General features: G+C 41.8%; 1 protein-coding gene across 1 annotated transcript in view; it reads left to right on the top strand.

The window, feature by feature from the left end:
* The window catches only part of RAB11FIP4 (RAB11 family interacting protein 4), a 182196-nt gene that overhangs the window by 54264 nt on the left and 115713 nt on the right, over window positions 1–12219 (top strand). Inside the window, exon 2 of the mRNA XM_019542429.1 lies at window positions 8607–8694. Coding sequence (XP_019397974.1) covers window positions 8607–8694 — 88 coding nt within the window. The remainder of the gene's footprint in view (window positions 1–8606; window positions 8695–12219) is intronic.

Genomic DNA, 12219 nt, shown 5'->3' with positions numbered 1-12219 from the left:
TGGGGAGTTTTGCAATGCATCTTCAGCACTTTTAGACTGACTGATTTCTAAAAACTTATCAACAGGTGGAAGATCCTGTAGGATAGCAGCCTTCTTATTTCTCCATCCATTCCCATGGCAGATCCAGATGCTGAGCAGTAAAACTAATGAGTTCCATGAATCTTTGACTTTTCTCCTGAGTTTTTCCTGAGTTTGGAGGTAGGAATGGCTCCAAGACATTTGTTTAATGACTCCCAAAAATCAATATTGTGGGGGGGGTTTTAACAAGGAATTTTCACTGCTCTTTTGATGCTTTTAATGTCATGTCCCTGCAATGGGCTGGAGTGAGAGTCACAAATCCAAGTTACAGGAGGAGAGGGACAGCTTTCAGCAGCTGATTTACGGACGAGGCCAGCACAGTCTGTTCGCTCCCCAGTCATGCGTAAACAGATTGCCTCACTCCCTTCCTTAACAGAACTGAAAGGCTTCTGCTTTTTTAGATTATAGCATAACACGGAGTCCAAGAAGCCTGCATCACAGAGAACAAAAAGGACTCAATGTCACAAAGCCTGACAGGTCTTTAACCTTTTCCAGGGTAATAAATAATCATTGTCATCTCAACAACATTTGCCATTACACAAAGACTGATTAATTGCTGGTAGTGTACTCCTCGGAGGACGAGGAAGATAGGATGCTATTTATCTACAAAGCAAGGCAAAGGGATGGTTACAATCTAGGACAGCTGGGAGGGTTTAGGCCACCTTTAATAGCAGTACATTTTGATGGTAACAGCTATACATTCAGCTTATCCCAGTAGCCCCTTCATTTTCCATGTGGAATTACTTGGAATTAACTCTGCTAGTTGGAGGGGAAAAAAAGGAAAGGAAAAAATAAAGGAAACATAATCTGCACGAGGAGCCTTTCCATCTCAAGCATCCATTATTATTCCCATGAGTCGCAGCTCTCAAAATATTAGCTTTGACAGGTTAGACAGGCTGCTAGTTTCATGTTTGCATTCTGGCTCTTTAGGAGGCAGTGCTATGAGCTCCAAATCAAAGCAGTTCATGGAAGTTGGCAGAGTTGCCCTGGATTTACCCCATTATAACTAAGAGCTGAGTTTTGGCACCTGGAAGTTGGATTCCTCTACTGAGCAGGCAAGGTTCTTTGGGTAGATGTGATATCTTTTGCAAGCTTTCGGGCACAAACACCCTTCGTCAGGCATAGGGAGACTCTACTGGTGTTATATGTTCTCCAAGAGAGAAAAGAAGCTAATTTACAACAAGCGTTTTTGATAATGCAAATGAGTTGAAATTAGGAAGACAATGGGTGGAGATTGTCAATGGGTTCTACCTTGGAGAACACGTAACCCCAGCAGTGTCCCTATGCCTGACGAAGGTTGTTTGTGCCTGAAAGCTTGCAAAAGATATCACATCTACCCAAAGAGCCTATGTCCTTAGACCAACACAGCTACAACCAACAGCCCTGCATTCCCCTACCATTGCTCCTTTGGGTACCACCCATCCTTTCTTTTCCCATTTACATACCTAAATGCACGTGAACGTGCCATGCCTACCAAACCACACACAGCTTAGTACAGAGAAGGGAAAAAAGAGCTTTGTAAACCAGGCTCCAGTGGGCATTTTCCTCCATATGAGGAACTCTGCCTATATTGTCAAACCAACTTCAATTACAGTTAGCTGCTAGTGAAGGCAGGGGGGATCTGCAGTGATGCAAAACAACCTTGGAGGAGCATTGCACTGCCTTTAAGTTCCTTATGTCCTAATGTTCAGCAATTGAGGAAATCCCATAAAGAACAGATGGGGTTTTACAGGCCAGAGCAGGGAAAAAGTCCCTTTGCGTCACAAATGCTCTCTTTTTACATTCACTTCTAAGCTGGTTTGGTTTGACACCATTAAAATCAGTGGAATCACAATGGAGAAACATAGTGTTAGGTCCAAAGTATGCAGCAGACATTTAATGTAGTGGGAACTCTGAAAAGCTGAAGCAGAATGAGTGCCTTTCCACTCAGAAATCTGCTATAAATGCATTCAGGTGTCCAGCTTAACTCCAGTAGCTCTGCTGGCTTGTAGTGATTTACGCCAGCTGAGAGCATGGTGAGTGTAGCTTAAATTTCATCATGTTATTTGTAGCTTCTTGTTTTGACTCATCTACCTTTGTATATCTTTATTTTCTACATTACCTCTGACCTCTTCTAAGTTAGATCTTACATTTAAGTTCACAAATTCTTATTTGTAAGATGAACCTGCAGACAGAGGCAAGTTGCTCGAGTAATTTCATTTCCTGTAAGCTTTGCTTTCTAGTAAATACTAATGCACTTTTTTTATTCATTCAGAATCCATACACCTCAGCTTATGCATTCTTATTTGCTCTGATTCAGGAATGTAATTTTGTGTGGTCAAGAGATCGGCAGCTAAAACCATCGGAACAGCGGGGAGCTCTTAGGACTAAGCCAGTGTCAGTGAGGGAATACAGTCATATTATTGTGTTGAAGCACACTATTAAATTGTTCAGAAGTGTCCTGGCTGGTTGCAGGAATTTGTAAGTTAAAAGCAAGAATGCAGGTTCCTGCCTCTTGGCAAAACACCTGCAAGGAAAGGGAATTTACCTAACTCACCCGATGAGCAATTGAAATGGCATTTGCTAACCTCGCAGTGATGGAGTGTTGCCATTTGTCAGAAGGACAGGCACTGATCTTATATCCTGAAAGACTTATGTCTGGTTAAATATTTCTCCTGTATATAGCAGGTGTCAGACGCTTAGGTAGGAAACACATCATTGTAGAGCCATGGAAGTCTGTGGCTTATGCTGATTTACGTTGGCTGATGATTGAGTCATTCATTTTATAGTCCTTTAATAGACGAGAAGCTTCACATCTGTTGTGAACCTTGATGCTACAAGCCCCTGATGGCTGAGCTGAGTGAATGTGGTTAAACTGATTTGGGTATACCTGAAAACAGGACCTGAAGATGGGATTCATTAGCTTTTTGTAATGTCTTTGACACTCTCTGGTACCAATAAAGTGAGGATTTTTTTTTCTCATTTTGAAGGCAGTTGTATTTAATTGGATTCAGGAAGATTTTTTTTCAGCTTGCTGTGTACTTCACACAAGCCATACTGATGTCTTGTTAAAAGAGCTAGATTTTGTGAATGGTGTCAGATCCTCAGCTGTTGTGAATTAGGACACCTTCTTGACTTCCAGTGTTACCAGCACTAGCTGTTTGTTTTTCCTGTAAGGTTTCAGCTTCTGGAGTCGTGTTATTTTGTGAAAAATTCAGCTTTCATTTAAAACAAATAAAAATACATTTATGTATTCCCTCATGTTTGGAAATAAAAGCACAAAGGCATGTTCTCTATATGCACAAAGCCCAGAGCCAAATGAAAAGGCTCTAGAATGTATTATCATGAAATCTCTCTGATTTATTTTTTAAGCTAGTCTTGTGATCTGGGGTGGAGGATCTTATTCCTTGCTGCAGAACACTGTGTTGGAAAATCAGACTTCCATGGTGCTCTGGATTTCTACCACCTGTGATAGTCTGGCCTAGGTTGTATATATAAATGGATCAGAGAAGTGGCACATGCTTTGGTAGAGCTGATATGAGCAGCATGGCAGGAAAGTCCAAGATGCTTCTCCCCATCATAGGTGGAGAGAAAAGAGTGACATTTTAAAAGCATCTAAATCTCTTTTGAAAATGAGATTTTACATTTTAAAGTAATTCAGTCCCAAACACTCAAAGATACTTACAGACCTCATTCCCACTGAAATCAAAGGGAGTTCAGTATCTAAATAACTTCAAGGAACTGGACCTTAGCTGCTCTTGAAAGTCTTGCCTGCAACTATGTGTTTTAGTCGCAGAGAATTGTACAGTGAATTCTAGATTGGTTATTGTGTTGTTTTGACTGTATATGCACCCGTTTGTCCTTCAGTAGGACCATAAAAAGGCACTTGATTTACATATGGAGTCAAACTAGAATCAGGCCCCCTACAGTCTTGACTTGTGTGCCTGCAGTATTTTTATGCTTGCAATAAAAACACCAAGTCAGAAATATTTTCAATGCAGTTTTTATTTTAGTCCTAGTTTGGTGCATTCGTGTCCTTGGTTATTTGATTCTCCTGGGTGGTATTGTAAGGACAGTAACATTTGGAGGTCTTGAATGACTACAGCAAGGGGAAGTAGCTGTTTAGCTTCCTAAAGTTGAACCTGAAATTGTTGGGTCAACTTATAAGCAGGGTCAACTTTTATAATTGGAACAATATGGGATGTGCTGCTCAGGTATGTTGTGACCCAACATTTTATATCCTATGCATTTAGGTGCGTGGTGATCAGTGCTTGGGCTTGTACCAGGCTGTATTCAGGACAGTAAAACTGATCTAAAAGTACCTGGTAAGCCGCAAGCGTGCAGCCTCCTTTTGCCTTTCTCACCGGGCCCCCCCTCCTGCTTTCACATATAACAGTATTGCTGTATTTATCATGCCTCAAAAGGAGGAGGCACTTTGATGCTGTAAAATATGTTGGGCAGGGGAGATAACATTCCAGCGCATCAGGGAGCTTCATGCCATTTGGCAATAAACCTGATCTGATTTATGTTAGCCCAATGCACATGGCTTCCTTCGACTGCCTCATCTATGACAAGCCTGTTAGAAGAGGGATGTGCACACGGTGCCGATTACAGCAGACAGATGCGTCTCCAGCCTGATGTTCTGTAGCCATAGGAGACTGAACAAAATATGGCTTCTCTTTTATGGTGGTGTTCACAGATTCTGCTTGATCTCTGGGTGAATTGTGTATGCCGAGAGCTGTATTGCACGCAGGTTTGGTATGTGAGCTGAATACACAAATTCATACGTTTTGCCCCTCCTACTCCGCCTCCATAACCAGTACTGTGTGGACCAGCAGCACGAGATGTGGTTATGATTTGCATGAATGTGTAATCTGAGTAGGCATCTTACGTTCAGCAGTTCGGGGGGAGGGGGGAAGGAAAGACAGTCCCACAGCCCTTTGAATGCAAAATGTGAATCGTGCCTTCTGATGATCCAGAATAAAACATGTGCCTGGAGATTCCAGGTGGGAAACGATGCTGCCCAAAATCTGTATCTAAGCAGAGATCAAAGAGGCGCATCGGGGGCTTCCTGTGGCTCCCCTCTGGGCTAAAATTAAATCAGTCAAGCTGAGATTTGGAGGAAAAGTAGTTTTTCACCTTGCTTTCCTGCCATCCCACACAGAACTGATGATTTGCTGTTTCATCAGCAGTGGTACCGAGTCTCATCACTTACTAGAATGAGTGATGGGAATGCAGAGAAATTAGGTCACCAGGAAAGTTCACCTCAAGTTGTTTTAGGTTTTCGTGAAGCTTCTTATTGGGCTTTGTTTCAAGTGAACAGTCTTGCAGTCTTATTGATCTTCATTTCATGTCTCTGTGTTGTTTTTCTTTCTGAATAACAACACTTGTGTAGGTATATTGTAGTGTTGTTCTTCTCCTCTAGAACTTGAGGTGTATATATTATCTCCTTCTTACAGCTATAGTGACTGAAGTGCAGAGAGGTTAAGTGAGCTATACAAGGTCATATTAATAAGTTAGCCACAGAGCTGGGGGTAGAACCCAAGTCTCTGGAGTCCCAGAAAATAGATGCACCCTTAAATCATTTTAAAAGGGTGGGGAGCATGTGTCAGGTGTTCTGATCTATTTTTATGTCTGTCCTGATATGTATGCTACACCTGGGTAACTTTCGACTTAAACAGAATAGGTGTAGGTCCAATTATGCTGGTATAGGAGTGGGAAGACATAAGTTATATAATGTAATAGCAATATAACTGTTATGTCCATATACCCTGTCGGCTGATCTATCTTCTACAGAACGTTGCTGTTGCTCTTCCATAAAACCTTTTACCTGAGGATTTGGAGCACTGCATGTGCATCGGTATGTTAATACCCACACCGTGCCTTTGAGACAGGAGATAATTACTGCCCCATTTTACAATGGGAAAATTGAAGCATAAAAAGGTTACACAGTGAATCACACACAAAGGTCACAGTCTGTGACTCCTAGACACTCAGCGCCTGCTATAACCACAAAAACTACTCTGCTTCCCATGATGTAAAATAGACATGTGCCTCTAACACAGTAGTTCTCAACCTTTTGCACCAGGACCCATTTGTAAACATTAATGGCCAGCCCCAGCCCCCAGGTGTGTGGAGCATAGGGGGGTGGGGTGCCCCCAAGTAGACCCTTGCAGGCTGGACCTCTGCCAGCCTGCGAGGGAAAAGCCAGTTTCCTACATTTTTCTCCTTTAAAGGACAATCCATTTTTAAAGTTTGCTTGTGACCCTTTCATCTATTCTTGCAACTGACTTCTGGGTTGTAACCCACGGGTTGAGAAATGCTGCTCTAAGAAACTCCCTCTGGGTGAAACCTGTTGTGTGCTGTCCATGGTTCTGGCTTGCTGCTGGAGTCTGCTGTCAAATCGACAGTACTCGTTGGCATCTCTCTGAAGGTTTTCATGATAAGAGAGTTTTGTAAGATTTCTACTTTGACTTGTTCCTGTTGAAAATGCATGTTACAACTTTCTCAGACACACAAGGGGAGTGGCAGGTGATTTTGTTAAAAATAAAACAGATGGTAGGGAGACAGAGAATTTCACTAAAGTTCAGAATTTTCCATTGTCCCCGTGCCATTCTGCACCCTGCATTTTTTGCACTGCAGAGAGGTGCTTATGGGCAAGTGATCAGTCTCCCAGATCCAGTCATAGTTGTTCCACTTGCCTAGTAGCTACCTTACCCATGTTACCTGCTGTGTGCACAGGATAAATACTGTTATGCAGTGATAGACAGTTCTAGGGTGTGCATCACTGTAGCCTCTTTTCCTCTTTCCTGGGTTCTATTCATTGTCCAACTACTAATTTACAGTATTACTGGAGACAAGTCACTTGATACACCTGTGCTTCATTTTCCCACATGCAGAATAACGATAATGTTTTCTTAAGCACTGTGAAATTGGGAAGTGGATCAACATTTGATAGAGAACACACACCAGTTACAAATAGTTGTGCGTGTTGTCAGATGTGTCATGGCAGACAAAAGACATGTTTATATACTTAATAACATGAATGGGTTTTTTAAATTCAATTAACTGGGGATGCCTGGCTTGTATAGAGATGATAGGCTGAACAACTCTTCACGCAGCTGTCATTAATACATTGTTCTTAATGAAATCTGTCTAAAACAACACCAACCCATACATCTGCCTGCTGTTTAGTGCAGTCTATCCATCCAGCGTATTTAACACCACTCAAGGTACTACCCAGTGTCCTGATTCAGCAAAACCCTTAAACACCTGCTTAATACATAGCTGTGGGTGCTTAATTGTTTTGCTAGATAGCATTGAGGTGCTGCTCTGTGTGGCATCACTGATTCTTCAGGCTATTCAGAGATTCACGATCCACAGGAAGATGGAAGACCGAACCCGGGGGAACAATCCATCAGATTGTTGCCTCCTGCTTTCCTCATCGTCTTCATTAGGCCCAGATTTCATTGTTCTAAATGAGGTCACGTCGGAGGGACACGTAGCATTGGTACATGGCACCTAGATGGAAAAATAACTGCAGAGAAGGAAGTTCCAGACATGAATGCAGCTGGATGGCCTTTTCTAGCATGTTAAGAAACCAGAAAATTGAAAAACTGGGTCACTAGCATTCATTTGCTGCACATATTTCTGGCTGGGTTTTTGTTGCTGTTCAAACGGACACATCTGAGCTTGCGTTGTATCTTCCGGGATTTTGTATCATCCTATATTCTTGCCCTCGTGCCTTCCACAGTCTTTTATTACAGCAGTGCCTCAAGCCCCTAATTCAGGGCAAGGCTCCACTCTGTTGGTACTGTACATACAAACAGTAAGAGACAGTCCATGCCTGTTATATAGGCAAGACCAAGATAGGGAGAGAAGGGGAAATAGGCACAGAGGAGTGATGCGACTTCCCCAGGGTCACTCAGCAGGGTGGTTGCAGGGGTAGAAATAAAGCCTGGGTCTCCTCAGCCCCTGCCTCACTGAACTCTCCTACTTCCATCTCCAGCCTCTCTCATCATCAACTTGCTTCTTTGATGTCCTTTTCCTACTCTTAGTTTTGTGCCTTCTTTCATGCCAGCTCCTTGACACAGAGCCATTTACCAAGTTCCCTCCCTCTTTTTCCTCAAATCCTCGTGAAAAATCTTTCAAGTTTTCCTTGTTGTGAAATACCTCCCTCATTTTAAATGCACATGTACTTTGCTGTACCTACTGTGATCTCATTTATGGAGTGTAATAACTTATATCAGACTTGTTAAACCATGAAACCGAGATTATAGAAAATGATACAGTACCAAGCAAAATTAAGCTCATGTCATGTTAAGCTTCTTGCGCCTTTAATGTTCTTGTGCCTTTCAGGTGGTCTCTCCTACGTTTGATGCCATAGGAAATTACACAGTTCTGGCTCTATACCTATGTGTATATGTATTTTTACCCAATATTTATATTTCAAATGTGTGCTGCAGTTATATTTCAAACTGGTTATTTCTGAGACACTGACTGACATAAGCATCTGAATCATGCAATAAACATTTATCATTCTGTTTTAGGTGGAAAAACTGGCTAAATACTTGGACCCAAATGACCTGGGGAGAATCAACTTTAAGGATTTCTGCCATGGTGTTTTTGCTATTAAAGGTAAGTGTGTCTGTAATAAGATAATCACTTTTAACTCCAGCATGCCTGTGGGACATCAGGAGAGAGGCTACTGAACAGTGAACATGCTGGCAGCTGTAGCATGTTCTTCTGACTAATGTAGCCCAGGGAATCAGGGTCCCAGCCTGCAAGGTCTTACACATATGTTTAACTTGAAACCCAGGAGCAGTTGCATTGAAGTTAATGGGACTGCTTACATACTTCTTAAGTACATGAATAGTACTTGGGAAGTTCAAGGCCTTAATTCTTTAAACCATGACAGGATGTAGTGACAGGCGAAGAGATTGTGGTATGAGCATGGATGCATTCAGAAATACCAACCTGGGAGTATACCTGAGAAGGCTTGGGTTAAGGTCACGAGGAATTTTCCATATAGGCAGGTAGGCCAGTGGTTCTCAACTTGTTTTACTTTTAAGACACCCCTGGTCTGACTCAAGGCACCCTTCAAAATTGAGTGTCACCCCATTTCAAAAACAGTAACTTACTACAGTGCTTACCTCCTTGCAGAGGGGCCAGGCAGTGGGGGCAGGGGAGCAGCCAGGTGGGGAGAGCCTGAGCCCACCCTTACCTGCTCATCTCCCTACAATTCCTGTGGCACCCTGGTTGGGAATCGCCGACATGGGCTAATTGCACCCTGGCTCTGAAGTCCAAGGTTTCACATTAGAAACATTCAATATCAGTACATATTCATGCCATACATCTTGAAATTTGCAGAAACTCTGTGGATTGTCTGAATGCCACCCAGACTGACATAAAATTTCATGGACAATTATTCAACCCTTTCATATGGCTCCGGGCATTTTAAACTGCCTCCCCAGTGATTTGCTGCATGGGAAACCATGTGTGGGACAGAGAGAAGATAAATGGGCAAAGGAGTTTTCCTAGCACTATAATAAACAGGTAGATGGAAGGGGGCTGAATTTTGGATGTGTTTCATACTGGAGTATTTGTATGAGAACTGTCATTCATCATGCGTAAAAGTGAGTAATCCAGTGCTCAGAGTAAGCCCATTACTACAAGCCAGCTGGTTTTTCTGAGTAAAAAAGAAAGATTTTTTTAACAAAAATCTTTTTGACAAAAATTGGTTTGTCTGGGAATTCAAAACCAGGCAAGAAGAGAGAAGTCCTGGTTTGCATCAGTGTTGCATTTCTCTGTGAATATAAACAAAGAGTGATGTGAATTGGTGTTGAAACCCTCCATTTCTGTGGGTGTCCCAGAAGTGTGGGATGGCTGCTGCTGTGCTGGGCTGCTTGTAATTTGGTGAATCGGTGCTGAGCCAAGTAGTGCAGCCTAAAATGCTGATGAATTTTAGCATGCAAATGGGGAGCCAGTTGGTAGAGAGGAAAAGTCCATCTTCCTGAGCTGTTCCCTTTCACATATAGATCTCAGGGATCACCACAAGTCTTTGTTTTGTTGTCTGCCTGGGCCCTTTTATTATTCCTATGAGGTATTTGAGCAATAAAAATTCTCCAGCCAGGTTTGCAGTGAGGATCACACCTTCGTTAAGGGCCAGCAGTACAAAATGTCACTGTTACAGATTGCTTTTGTTTTATCTCGTCGGTTCTTCTCTGAAGACATATGGTACCTTGCGCTCGCCTCTATAGCTACTGCCTTTTGTCTGAATAATAAAGAAACTCCACTGACAGCAGAGTGGTTGTGCTAAGCTCAGTCATTCTGTGTGGAGTTGAAGAGAGAGGTCATTTCCTAGCATACCATACAAAATATTTTTGCATAAAGTGTGACATGTTCCCTTGACAGTCAGGGGCAAGTCCTCTGTGCATAACGTAAGAGTAACATTGATTCCAAAGTCATTTCAATAGTGAGTCCATATAGTCAATCAAGGGCTGGATAGTCTGAGTACTGCAGAAATATCACCCCTGTTTCCAGTAATGGTGACGATTACTCGGTCATCTGAATAACTCTGAAATAAAAACGGGAATCTAATCCTTTGATAGATTAATTTATCTTATCATGTGAACTCCCTCCACTTCCTCTGTATTCTTTTTAATAGTACCTTTTACTAGTGAACCCTCATTCAATTTCTATTAGTGGATCTAAAAGCACTCTCCAGCGGAGGTCAGTATCATGGTCCCCATTTTACAGATAGGGCAACTGAAGCACAGCTTGCTCAAGGTCTTTTAGCAGGGCAATGGCAGAGCTGGCAATAGAGCTCGAGTCCCCTGAGTTCCAGTTTAGCGCTGTACCCAGGAAGAGACACTGCCTTGCAATGAACAGGTGCTTTCCTCTGCAGGCCATGCCACGGATTTCAGAAGGGCTGACTGGAGAAGGGTAGGATCCAAATTTAGTGAGTGTGTGGGAGTCTGACACTGTGGCTGTAGTAAAAACACAAGGCCTGATCTTAGAAAGATTTCCACTTGATTTTACAGGTAGTAGAAAATGAAATCAGCAGGACTATTCCTGTCCCTGCAGCTAAGTTTGAGAATAAATCTTGGCAGGATTGAAGTCTTATAAAAAATAGCCTCGTTAGAGCTGTGTTCGGCCAGCTACCTCTCTGCACAAATACAGATCAGTCATAGGAAATGCTGTTCTGCAAAAATCAGCCTTGTGTCATTTGATCTTAGTCTATCTGTGTGTGTTTATGGGATGTGGCTGCATTATGTTTACTTCCTTTTATATTATGTCTGCTGTTTATGTTCAATGATATCAGCATAATTCTGGCAATAAGATCAGCGCATTAACATTTTGCTTCGTGCACACCTTGGCAGTGGTGAGAAGTGATGCTGCTTCTGCATTCACAGCAATTTTTGCTTTTATCAGTATTAATTCATGGCAAAAAAAGCAGTGGATTTAAAAAAAAAAATCATTGGAAACAAATACCTCTTAATGATTCATGTGCAGGATGAGGTGCTAGGACATTTGATTTCTAGTCCCAAATTTTCTTGCAGACCTGTTCTTAGGCCCACAGCAAGAACCTAATTGTATATCATATTGATATCTCTCTACATGTCCCCACACACACATTTTATATATAAAACCAAAGAATTCCAGCAGTACCTCCATCAACTTAAGTGCTGTGAGGTTTGTATTAAAGATGTAGAAATGTAAGAGCTTTTTAAAATGTTGAAATAGATGCAGTTTTTAAAGACACCCTATTAGGTATATGTACAGTATCATGGGGTGTCATACATATATACATTTTTTTTTTATTTTATTTTATTTTTACTGCGGTACTTAATAAAAAAAAAAAAAACTAGATTAATCTTTTGCCTCACCCTAGGAAGGTTTTATTGGTTTTTAGCTAGCAGAGACCTTTTTCATTAAAATGAATTGCTCTTATTAAAGATGTTAAAATGTATACCCACCTTCCAAAACGAAATGGCTCTGCCATGTTGTTCTCTCTCATTTATCAGTGGTGCAACGCATCCCAAGAAAAGCAGCAGTCTCATTATCAAACAAAAGCAATCCATCTAGGTGACAACAGATTATAAATACGGCCCTTTGACACCTGCACCTAGTCCAGTTGTATGGAGTAATCCGATAAATACA

The sequence above is a fragment of the Crocodylus porosus genome, unplaced genomic scaffold, assembly GCF_001723895.1.
Source record: "Crocodylus porosus isolate Cpor-Errol unplaced genomic scaffold, CroPor_comp1, whole genome shotgun sequence".
Taxonomy (NCBI): domain Eukaryota; kingdom Metazoa; phylum Chordata; order Crocodylia; family Crocodylidae; genus Crocodylus; species Crocodylus porosus.
Note: the sequence above shows the minus strand (reverse complement) of the source record. Positions and strands in the feature narration are given on the sequence as shown.